The 11,405-nt window shown below is 49.4% G+C and overlaps 2 protein-coding genes across 3 annotated transcripts in view; one reads left to right on the forward strand and one right to left on the reverse strand.

Moving 5' to 3' along the window:
* Positions 1-11,405, forward strand: part of Mettl9 (methyltransferase like 9) — a 47,172-nt gene that overhangs the window by 32,837 nt on the left and 2,930 nt on the right. The gene's annotated exons all lie outside the window — the stretch shown is intronic.
* Positions 1,159-10,535, reverse strand: Igsf6 (immunoglobulin superfamily member 6). 2 transcript variants are annotated; one of them, XM_012515383.2, is made up of 6 exons: positions 10,456-10,535; positions 6,552-6,914; positions 4,030-4,136; positions 3,262-3,312; positions 2,728-2,808; positions 1,159-1,536 (listed from the first exon to the last, which is right to left on the reverse strand). In XM_012515383.2, exons 1-6 carry the CDS (start codon positions 10,520-10,522, stop codon positions 1,480-1,482), a joined length of 726 nt encoding a protein of 241 aa, XP_012370837.1. In that variant the 5' UTR covers positions 10,523-10,535; the 3' UTR covers positions 1,159-1,479. The 2 variants fall into 2 exon arrangements, with proteins under 2 accessions (XP_012370837.1, XP_023569794.1); XM_023714026.1 differs by lacking the exon at positions 3,262-3,312.

Raw genomic sequence — 11,405 nt, forward strand, 5'->3', positions numbered from 1 at the left:
AGCAATGAGACAGTTTCAAATCAAATCGGAAGTACAGTTTCAACAAATAATACACTGCATATATTCTTCTTAGTGGTTAATTGCTGTACAAGATGCGGACTTGTGATCCTATTTACAAACTTCATTAGAACAAATCATTCTATTCATTAAGAGAATGCAACTATTATCTATCCCAACCTCTTTGAATACACAGATACAAAATGGACATTCATCTGTATGCCCCATTTTTTCTGATTCCTAGGGATTTTGACCCCCAGGTTGTTTATTCCAGGAATTTTGTGTTCTGATGAGTTGTACAAGGAACAGTGTCTTTTTCATCCTGGAATTAAGTGCCAGAATGTAATAACTGCCAGAAATGAAAAGTGAATGATCTAATTCAGTACTTCTGTTCCCCTGGATGGAATCAATGCCTGCCTGGTTCAGTTCTGTTTTCACCCATGGCAGTGGTGTTATGTATTTATTCATTCATTTATATATTTCTTTAGTGGCTGGCTCAGCCCACCCTGAGGGCGGGGCTGGTGCAGTGTGTGGTGCCCGGATCAAACCTCAGTGTCCTGCGCCTGCCTAAGCTTGCCTGCGCAGGCATGTTAGACCGTTGGGCAGTGGTTTTAAAGTGAGAATGTATACCTCTGAGAGTACACAGAAAAATGATTTTGAAATACAGGGAGACATGTTAGCATGTGATTTTTATTTATTTATTTGGCAGAGCCAGGGATTGAACTCAGGCCCTTGCACTTGCTAGGCTCAGCCATGTGAGCCATCTCCCCGGCCCAGCATGTGAATTTATGCTGCTGTTTATGTGTTGCTTTATTTATATGTTTGCATATACTATGAACACAAAACATCTATAACACACGTACATACATTACACACAACACATATGTACGTATACATAGAAATAAAATGAGACTATATGTCCTTCTCCCCTTCCTATTTTTCTGTGCGTGTGTTATCAGGAAGGCTCGGGATCTGTGATTTGAGTTGTTACTATAAAACGTTTCCAGGGCCGGGGAGGTAGCTCAGTGGCAAGCACAAGGTCCTGAGTCTGATCCTTGTACCACCAAAACATGAAAAGAAATAAAATACTTCCAAAGGGATCTAAAAATATTTTAAAAGAATGTTTAGGTTTTAAAGAGAATATGTCTTATTTAGTGCCAGCTTAAAAACAACACCTTAATGAAATAATGCATTATAATTTGTGTTTAGTAATGAATGTACAGGAGGGCAGTTGTTTACAACTAAGCAGCTTTCAAAGAACAATCCAAGTGCCATTTTCATAGTGGGATGCTAACGATGCCCACAGATACCTTCCTCCCCGCAAGTCCCGTCTGGTGCTTCCCTCCTAACTTGGTTAGACATCCGTGCTGGCAAGGCAAGGCACTGCGCTGCAGGTCAGGCCTGGCTCGCTGGTGCCGTGCTGGGTGCAGGGCTGACATCCAGGCCCGCGGAGCCCTGTGTTCTGCAGTTGTTGCCATGTACCTACGGTCTTTTGTAGTTGGAAAGTGCTCTTCTGTTCTCGTAAGTGTTGTCTTTCTCCTGCAGTAGGAAAGAATGAGCCACGGTTAGGGTTCTGTCAGCAGTGGTCCCCTCCTTCAGGCAGCGCACAGCCTTGGTGCTGGCCCGCGCTCAGACATCTGGTCTCCTTGTGACAATCTTGAATGTCAAGGTACTATTTTGCCTTTATTTAGAATAATAGAACAAAAGTTTCCTGCCTAGAAGCCATCGTCAAAACCCTGGTCAGTAATTTTAGTTATTGCCAGGCTTTCCTTCAGGCCTTTTCCTTTTGCCTCTTTGTTGAAAAGATGCCCCATCTTCAGTAAGAAAAAAGTGCACACAAGCATCTGTAACATTCCGAGTGGCTCCTCAGGTGGTGGGGTCCTTGTCTGTGTGGCTTGCATGTACACTGAAGGTGAAGTGACTGCTTGTATGAGGCTCTCTTCTGGTGTAAAATTAGTTTTTTAAAAGTTAGATTAAACTATAGTTTATAATTACTATCCTGTTGGATTTGCCTCTCAGATGGTGTTTAGGAAGAAGATATTTTTACTAATAGATAAATTCATTATATTGTGTGTATTTTAATATAAATCTGAGTGTTCTGATCCGGCATGTGTATCTGTTCCACTAATCGTGACTAGCACCCTTTAAAGGGACACTGTCAGAATGTCGTGTAGGTAATACAGTATTCTTCCTGTCACTTCAGCCCCAAATGCTGAAGAGACAGTAGCACTATTTGCCTCTTTATAATGTCAACTTACTTACATTTGTACGGGAGTGCTGGGGACTAGAAGCTCCGGTCTCTCACATTAAGTGAGTCTGTCACTGAGTTACATGCCCGGCCCTTGTGGATGTACTGTGTGCCTTGTTGAGAACAGAGTTGTTCTAGTGGTGTGCTTCACACGTGTGTGCAGCATCAGCTAGTGTCTTTTCCGCATAGGGATACTTTAAGAAGTCATTTTGATTTCATGCAAGTATGCGCCTCTCTGTTGAGATCAGTGTGTGTCCACATTGCTAAAAGCTTCCGTGTAGCCTGGACCTGTTCACTCTGGTATCAGATGTCCTTCCTTATGTATGTATCAAAACAGGTTTTATATCAAGATGCATTTTATGGAAAGCCTTTTTTCAGACTTCTCTAAGGGAAGACGCTTATGACAGATCGGTGGCTACTTAGTTTTTCCACTGAAGCGGGCTTTCTGCCCGTGCCTCATCTTCTTGGTACTTAGCACTTACAGGCTGTTGGCTTGCTTCCACATGTCTCTTATGGTACAGTTCTTGAGCAATTTCTTGAAAAATACGCCGAGCACTTTTCTTCTATAAATACAAATGCAAAAAAGATTTGTATGTTTAGTAGCACGAATGGTGATTGCTGAACTCATCAGAACTTTTTCTTTTGTCTTTTTTCTTTCTTTTTTTTGTGGTACGAGGGATTGAACTCAGGGCCCTGTGCTTGGCAGGCAAGTGCTTATTCTACTCAGCTATCTCCCCAACTTTTTCTTTACTGCTACCAGCCCAAGACACTGCCAGCCCCACACGTCTGCACCGCCCGCTCCCTCTTGTATTTTGAGTACATGAAGTAGAGTCTGTGGCGGTGAAGCTGCCCATCCAAGTCAGCTGTGCTCGAGATGGGCTCAGTAGAGGTAAACGTTAGTGCAGTATCTGTGGTCCATAGCTACTATGCTAGTCCTGTTTCTTGAAATATTTAAGTTTTAAGATAGTTACAACCAGCCACAATTTAAAAAATATTTTACAAGTGTTGGTCTATACCTTTTGTGAATCTTCTTTTGTTCCTTTGTTTTTTAGAGTGTTGGATTTTGACTGCCAAGAAGAAAAGGAAAGTATAACCATTTTATCCATGCACAACAACTGTGACAGATACCTCATTCAGTAATGAGCTTAACTTAAAATTCAGATTCTATACAATAAGTTAATAATTTTCATATTATTTCCAAAATGCTTTTATTTCATTACTAGATGAATTTCATGATGCACCTGATGTGTACTCTAGGATTAAGAATTATTTTTTGGGTGCTGGGAGTGGAACTCGGGACCTTGTGCTTGCCAGGCAGTGCTGCGCCTCTGAGCGGTGTCCCTGCTGTGATTCTGATGTGCACACCCCTCTTAAGGCACAGGGAGAGCCAGAAGACCTTCTTTTCTCAGAGACCTCAGGGCTTTCCCAATACTGTAAGGCAGTTTCTGATCCCTGCAAGCCTGTTTGGGGTGTGCAGACTATTCTTAGGGCGCTCGTGCTTTCCCTCACTTTGCCATTCTTCATGGCAGAAAGCTGGCAGGAAGGTGCTGTCTGATCCCGCGCCCCTGAGCTTAACGAGAAAGCCCTGTAAGCCAGTGCGCCGCTCAGTGATTTCACGGGAAAAGATGTTGGCCTCTGCTGCTCTCCTCAGCGGCGGGCTGCAGGGCCGAGGAAGGACCTGGCTGGGCCAGCTCTTCCTGAGGCCCACCGCGTGGGGAGCGGTGGGAACCGTTTCCCCGCGATGACAGCGAGGCTGTCCGTTCAGTGCGGAAGATCTAACTCACTTTGGAGAGAACTCCGAAGATCGCACACAAGCCAATGATGTAGACCGAGAGCAGGACCAGGAGTGCTGTGAGGACGCTGTGCAGTTCCTGGCTCAGCAGCCCGCCGTCTGCGTTGTGCAACGGAAAGACAGTCACTGTTGACGCACATTCGTATAAATGCTCAGTATCGTTAAAGCTGCAGGTTAGGGGTAAAATGTGAATTTAACTTTGCCTACTCACGGAGACATTTACTGAGCGTCAGAAAGCTTCAAGTATGTGATGGACTGATGAAGCCAGTTCATCTGTTCCTTAAAACATGTTGTACCAAAAATACTACTCATTAAAAATTACAGATTCACCCAGCCCTCTGTCATAATGTTAAGAATCACTGTATATAAAATGTGACTTCAAGTTAAACATTTCAAGCCATCGTGTTCAAGGGCACTTACACATTTAGTTTGTTAGAAGTGGGCGCAAGTGCCTTTTGTGACGACGTTCGCACATACACTGGCTGGTGGTGTCCTGTATCACTGGGCCTGCGCCAGCTGAGAGTGCGGCCGTGAGAAGCCTGAGGGGGGTCCCCGCGGGTCGCCGTTCTCACTGCCTGCTTAAAGGCATGTTGTCGTGACGCGTGCTCTCCTCGTCAGCTTCTTCAGAGAGCTTAGTGAGCGCCTTGGCGCATTCTGAACTTCTTTCTCCTGACGGGAAGTGAGTGCCCTGTGCTCTGGGGAAGGACTTGGTACCTGCTGTCCCTGCAGCCTCAGCAGCTGGTTACAGCGAGGCGTAGAGCACGAGATACAAGTAGATCTGGAGGAGCTGTTAGCTTATGCATTCCGACCAGATATTTTACAGATGCTTATGTCAGGAGCTTAGTTTATACAACATTTTTATTTACGGAACTAGCAAATTAAAATTCTGCGCAGCTTAAAACATGCTTCAGTGCTGAACTTAGAGCTCTGGAAAGGAAGGTAGCTGCCATGTTCATTTTAGGAAAACTTACGGTTCTGTGTGCACAGGAGACTGTGCCCTTAACCTCTGCAGAGGCCATTACCCCTCCGCGCCGTGCGACGAAGCGTGTCTCCAGTGTGTTTGCTGCACTGTGCTAGCTGGCACAGTCGTTACCCAGTGCTGCGTGTGAGCAAGGTGTATTTATTAACCTCTCATTTCTCATTTATCTTACACCTGAGAGGAAAGTAACTCTGCGGGACACTTCAGTGTCAGAAGCCCGTTAGAACTACGACTCTAAGGAGCCCCAGTATGAGACGGGCTCAGATTCTCAAAGTCTTGTTTTAAAACTGATGGGCTGATTTTGATAGCATGTTCAAATGAGTTCAGGCTTGTCATAGCAGATTTCTTTTTCAGGGAAGAGTTTTCTTTTTAAAAAAAAAACGAAAGAAGGCTGGGATGTAGCTCAGCAGCACAAGTGCCTGCCTGGCAAGTGCAAGGTCCTGAGTTCAGTTCCTGGTACCACAAAACAAAACAAACACACATACCCACACAAATCAAGGAGCTACTGCCCTTTTCTTCCTTCAGAATCATATAAATTATCCTCTCTGAAAATTTTTTTTTTTTTTTTTGATTCAGGGTCTTGTTCTATATTCCAGGCTGGCCTCAAACTCAGGGTAAAATTCCTGTGTGCCGCCACATCTGGCTTGTTCTCAACCTTTCCCTTCTCCCCCCAATTTCCCCTCTCCTCCCATCCCCATCCCTTCCCCTCCTTCCCCTCCCCTCCCTCTCCTCTTCTTACCTCTCCTCTCCTCCCATCCCCATCCTTCCCCCTCTTTCCTTTCCCCTCCCTCTCCTCTCTTCTCCTCCCATCCCATCCCTTCCCCTCCTTTCCCTCCCCTCCTCTTCCTTCTCCCTTCTCTTCTCCTCCCATCCCCATCCCTTCCTCTCCTTTCCCTCCCCTCCTTCTCCTTTTCCTATCTGTCTATCCATATATTTATTTGTTTTAGGAGTCTGGCTCTTTCCATGGGGCTGGCCTGGCATTCCTGCCTCATGGGGTCCCTCTGCCTCAGCTTCCCAGGGAGCCGGGATTGCCCACTTGGTCAGTCTCAGACTTCTCAAGGGATTGACATGGTGAAATTACTGGTAGGACTCAGCTAGGGTTGCTGTCCTCCTCACTTGGTGAGGGACTGTCAGGGATCATAGCAGATCTGAGGAAGCCCGGCTGCCGCTCTTCCCTGACAGAAGGTCAGGGTCTGCTGGTGGCTTCTCGCCACGTTGCTGTGTCCCTTGCCCTCCCGCGCTTCTCTGCTGTGTGTCCTGGACAGTGCAGCTCCCAGCCCGTGCCTAGAAGCCAGCTGGTGTGAACTTGTCAGCGCAGCACACCAAAGGAGGCCAGGGCTAAGGGCTCTGTCTGCACCAGGGCCAGGGCTGGGGTGCTCCTGAGTCCCACCCCAGGGCAGGCTGCTTCAGATCCTGCCCTTCATTGCCTGGGATATTGGGTTAGCAAATTCATTTCTAGTTCTGAATGTGACAGGAGGTTTTAAGAGCCTACGCAGCACATGATGCTGCCCTTGGTGAAGACGCGACAGACTGACCTCTGACCACCAGTGTGGTCCCTCCTCCGGCTTGCTTAGCTCCCGGCGTCCCTGCAGTAGGAAACGCTATTCCACAGATGTAAATTGCACTGTCGTTTGGCGTCACCCTGTTGACAGTGAGAGAAACTCGGTTCTGCTCCAGGGCTTTCTGCACCATGAATTTGTCCGCTTCACCTGTGCACGAGCCCGAGCAGAGGTGCTCCGCTTGGTGAGTGCGGTACCGGAACCACAGGCTCTGGGGCGGCTGCGAAGGGCATCCGGCGGCGGTGAAGCGGCATTCTATGGTGACAGCCTTGTCCGTGCCACCGTCCACCTCCAGGTAGCCCGGCTGCGTGACGGAGACGGCGCAGGCGCCCGCAGCACCTGCGGAGGAATCAGGCAGCACTCAGCGGGCCCTCCCCCGTGGCCGGCTGCCTGCCGGTGTTTGGGAAGGGGACCCCGCCATTCTCTCCTGCTTTTTAAAACGTTACTTTCAATGTCAGCAAACCTAGAGAAGCAGACACTAGCGGTCCTCAGCTGCCCTGGCTCCTAGGGTTGCTGGCTTGCGGGAGGTCCTGGCAGGAGCAGTGCGGGGCTCAGGCGGACGTTGGGCTCTCCCTGCACCCAAGCTCCCCGCGGCCTTAAGCTTGGAGAGGCCGTTTGCCAGGCTGGGCCCCTCCCCTGGAGGAGCACCGTGCTCAGCATGGAAGAGCGGGTCAGGCTCTGCATACAGAGGTGACTGCTGATCAGGCCCTGGGCAGGAACGACAAAGAAAGACCCTTTTCTCTGAGGAGGGATTAGGATCGCTGGTGCGTGGCCGTTCGCAGTGGTGCCTTTGTGGGCCCGGATGACAGGCGTGGTGCGCACCTGTGCAGGTGCAGCCGGCATGCTGGCCTTGTGGCCAGCCGCTGAGCAGAGGCCGCGTGAGCCCGGTATTCTGTAGGCAGGTCTGATTTCTGCCTGGCACGTGTACGTTGCTCTGTAGTCTTTGCGACCTGTCCCTTATGTGCCTGGCGGCGGTGTGATGCAGAGGGGAGCGCACCCAAGCACGCGTCGCAGCTGGGCCAGCCCAGCTCAGAGCTCTGTGTTGCTGCGGGTCAGCGGGCCCGCTGACTGCCCGGTGCGAGTGTGGCGCTCCGCACGCGTGGAGAGCGCACCTGCCTCTGCCGCTGCACTGACACCTCTCTGCAGGGGTTCCCGGAGCCGGACCTACACACCCGTGGCGCCACGTGGAGCTGGGCTCCGCCACGGCCTTCCTTGTAACCCGACACGTGGAGCTAGAGAGCTACGCAGAGGCCTCCCCAAACCTTTCAGGGGCGGGGGCCTTATGTAGAAAGTCTGGGTGAGACACCTTGAAATTGGGGTGAGGTGTCTTCGTCTGCTTCGGCCTGGCCCTGTTTGCTGAGTGTGGTCTTTGCTCCTGTAAATGATACTGCAAAGTAAGCCAAGCAGCCTGCTGCGGAGTTTCAAATGGAGGCTCCTTTTCACTGAAAGCTTTTCTTGCAGGTCTCCAACCAGAGCAGGAGGGGAATTAAATTCAAGCTGTGGCATTTATGCTGCAAATGTGTACTCGCCACATTTTAATTTTAGAGTTGTAGCGTTTGCGAGGCGCTGGAGTGGGCGGTGACCTGCCCCAGAGCCAGATGTTGGGTGCCTCGGGTGCTGTGTGGCCGCAGGAGGCCAGCGGAGCTGAGCCGCGGGCTGTGTTTACCCGGCCTGCTACGTAGCAGCAGCGCTGCCATCTGCGCGGGCTTAGGGGTCTCCGTGGTCAGAGCAGCGCTTTACCTTTTGTAATAATGTTCACACGGGACGTTGGGGTGGGGTTGGGCCTGTCGGAGTGCAGCAAAGCAATGACTCAGGCTCAGATGGTTTTCAGATGAAAGATTTTTAAAATGAAGCTGAGTTTCAACATCTTCCTTGAAGAACTAGTGCTGTACAAGGAAGAAGCATTTGCAGTTTTGTAGTTTCTGGCCTTTGCCTAGTCTGGGGCGGGGCGCCCCTCGCAGTGGCTTCCTTTCAGAGCACAAGGAGGAAACCGTCCCTGCGCCGCACCTCTTGGGCAACACCAGCAGAAGAGAGGTCGGGCGTGTCTGAGCACAGCCTGCTCCTGTGAACATCTTCTTTTTTCTCTGTGCTGAGGCTTGAACCCAGGGCTTTTGGCCTGAGCTGCATTGCCGCCCTTTTTAAAATTTCTGTTGTTTTGAGACAGGGTCTTGCTAAGTTGCTAAAATGCCCAGGTGAAGCTGGAATTTGTGATCCTCTTGCCTCAGCCTCCCAGAGCGGTGGATTACAGGCATGTGCCACCACGCCTGGCCAAACATTTATTGGGGGTTTTTGTTGTTGTTCCAGATAATTCACTTCCAGATACTTCCTTTTCCAGAGCAGCTGTCTGCCATTCTCTTCTCCCTTCCCATCTGCAAATAAATCTCTTTTTTTTTTACTTGAAAAAAAGTTTCTGTGTTCTGTAGGATTGTTTTTTAATCAGAGTATCTACCAACATGTTGAAAGTTTTATCTTGGTAGAGAGAATACAAGTCGTTTTACTTTTTTTTTTTTTTAAAGTTAGAAAGTTAGTAGAGAACTAAGATTTTATACATATAAACACCTTCTTATTACAGAGTCTGAAGCACATGCAGACACAGCCCAGCCCAGCGGGCCTCCCTGGCCTCAGCCCATCCTGCCTCGGCCCCCTCATGCTGCCCTCTGTGGGTTGAGGGTGGGTCCATCGGGGTGTCCTGGGTACATCTCCCCAGACACATCTCTAAAGATCAGGGCTCTTCTGTAGAACAGTACTAACTAAAGAAGTTATAAAAGTTATGTTGGTTAGAAAAAATAGAGGGCTAGGGAGATAGCTCGGTGATCTCCCTGCCTGGCAAGTGCAGGGACTGGGGTTTGATCCCTGGTACTGCATGTCGTGCCAGCCCCAGGCAGCGGGACCAGGCATGGTGGTGCACACCTATAATGCCAGCGCTGGAGAGGCTGAGCCGAGAGGATCATTACGAGTCTGAGCTATAGTGAGACCCTGTGCCAAATAAATAAATAAATAAATAAATAAATAAATAAAATGAATGAATGATTAAAAAAAGGATTTTTGCAAAGGCCCGAGTGCAATCCTTGGTTCTGCAAAAAAAAAAAAAAAAAAAAAAAAAGGCTGGCTCAGGCTGCTTAAGGGCTGGTCTGGTAAGGCACGGGGAGCTGGGGATCCAACTGTGGTCTCCTGTGCCCGACTGGGTTTGCCCGCGCAGGCACTTAAATAACTGGCCTAACCCGCAAGTGCCCCTAAGAAAAGAAAGAGGACTGCTAAAAGTAGGAGCAAGAGGTCATCACGGTCCTTTTGTCCAAAGGCGCCACCACTGACACTTTGGTCTGTTTTCTTACAGACAAGAAAAGATCCATTTTAGGAAGTTTTGAGCCCTTCTCTACCACAGTCTAAGTTTTGTGGCAAGCTGAGCCTCTTGGGAGTGTGCCGTAAGATGCGTATTCACAGAGGACACAGCACATGCCGTCACGGTTCTCAGAATAGACTAAGGGATGGCTGGTCTCTGCGAGGCTGTCCGGAAGTCTTGCAAATGATAAGTGCAGCACTTTTATTTTACAAAAATTCAGTTTTAGAAACAGTGTTTTGGAAAGTGTTCACCACCGCTGCGGTGCGGCGGCAGCCCGGGCGCGAGACTGTGCAGCGCTTTGGCCGACCTGCTCGCCGCAGCAGCGGCAAGGCCCAGGCGTTTTCAGGGTTACCGCGCAGCCTTGCCCAGCTGGTGCTGTCTGGTGCTGAGGGGGAAGAAACGTCGCTTCAGGCACTTTCTATAATGTTACACACTTAAAAATTATTCAGCAGGAGTTTAAAATATAAATGCATTAGGCAAAAAAAAAAAAAAAAAAAAAAAAAGGCTAAATAAATCAGAGAAGGAAAGCCGCAGGCTTACCTATGTAAAACAGAATCAGGTTGATTTCCAGACCGAGGGTGGTCTCGCTTCTGCTCGCAGGCCTCATTTCGGTGTGCGTCTTGAGGGTGTATTTGAAAAGAGAAGTGACTTTAAAAAAAAAACCAAACCAAAAAAAAAAAAAAAAAAAAAAACCCTTTCTTTTTTAAGAAAGAAAAACCAAAGAGAGGAACTCTTATTAAGGAACCATAATTGGGAACTTTCTGAAATTGTGTAAAGATGGCTTGTGACAGCTTTGGTTTTTTTGCCTGGAAACTGAGCTCAGGACCTCGAGCTTGCCGGGCAGGTGCTTGGGGGGGGGGGGGGGCTCATCCCTGGCTGCGGCAGCGCTGCCATTGAACGTTGCCGGGCGGGCCGGGCCACACTAGCTTGCACACAACACGTGTTTTTGGAAGCAGTGCTGCCTGATGGAGAGCACACACCTCTCCAGCGCAGTGCAGTGCTGGCCTGTCCCCTCCTGTGACCCTTGCTCTGAGCCAGGAGCCAGCGGACGTCAGAGGCAGCAGGAGGAGGCCTCTTCCTGCAGGCCGTGAGGAGCCAGCGGACAGCTCGCCCTGATGCGCAGGCATGCGTTGCCTCTCCGTAACTGCTGTGCCCCATTTTGAATTCCGTGATTCCATTCTTCTCAAGTAAAACTTTTACTTCCATTAGTACAGGTTTGCAGTATATCATTTTTATTTGTTTATTTACCTGTTGAGACAGGATCTCATGAAGTTGTCTGGATTAAACTCAAGCTTGCGATGCTCTTGTCTCCTCCGCCTCCTGAGTGGCTGGGCTTGCAGGCCTGCACCTCCACACCTGGCCAGGGACCCTGGCCTTCGCCGGGTGCTGTGTGGTGCCCCCAGGGCACCTGGCTGGGGACCCTGGCCTTTGCTGGGTGCTGTGTGGTGCCCCCAGGGCACCTGGCTAGGGACCCTGGCCTTCGCTGGGTG

Source organism: Octodon degus, unplaced genomic scaffold (assembly GCF_000260255.1).
Source record: "Octodon degus isolate 3935 unplaced genomic scaffold, OctDeg1.0 scaffold00001, whole genome shotgun sequence".
In the NCBI taxonomy this organism is placed as follows: Eukaryota; Metazoa; Chordata; class Mammalia; order Rodentia; family Octodontidae; genus Octodon; species Octodon degus.

What these genes read in the sequence shown, in the direction of transcription:
- Igsf6 (XM_012515383.2), bottom strand. Translation starts at nt 10,522, where the DNA reads ATGAGGCCTGCGAGCAGAAGCGAGACCACCCTCGGTCTGGAAATCAAC. An exon ending in GACCACACTGGTGGTCAGAG is followed by an intron (nt 4,137 to 6,551) that starts GTCAGTCTGTCG and finishes TGCACAACGCAG; the next exon opens with ACGGCGGGCTGCTGAGCCAG. An exon ending in TGGAAGCAAGCCAACAGCCT is followed by an intron (nt 1,537 to 2,727) that starts GTAAGTGCTAAG and finishes TTCCTACTGCAG; the next exon opens with GAGAAAGACAACACTTACGA.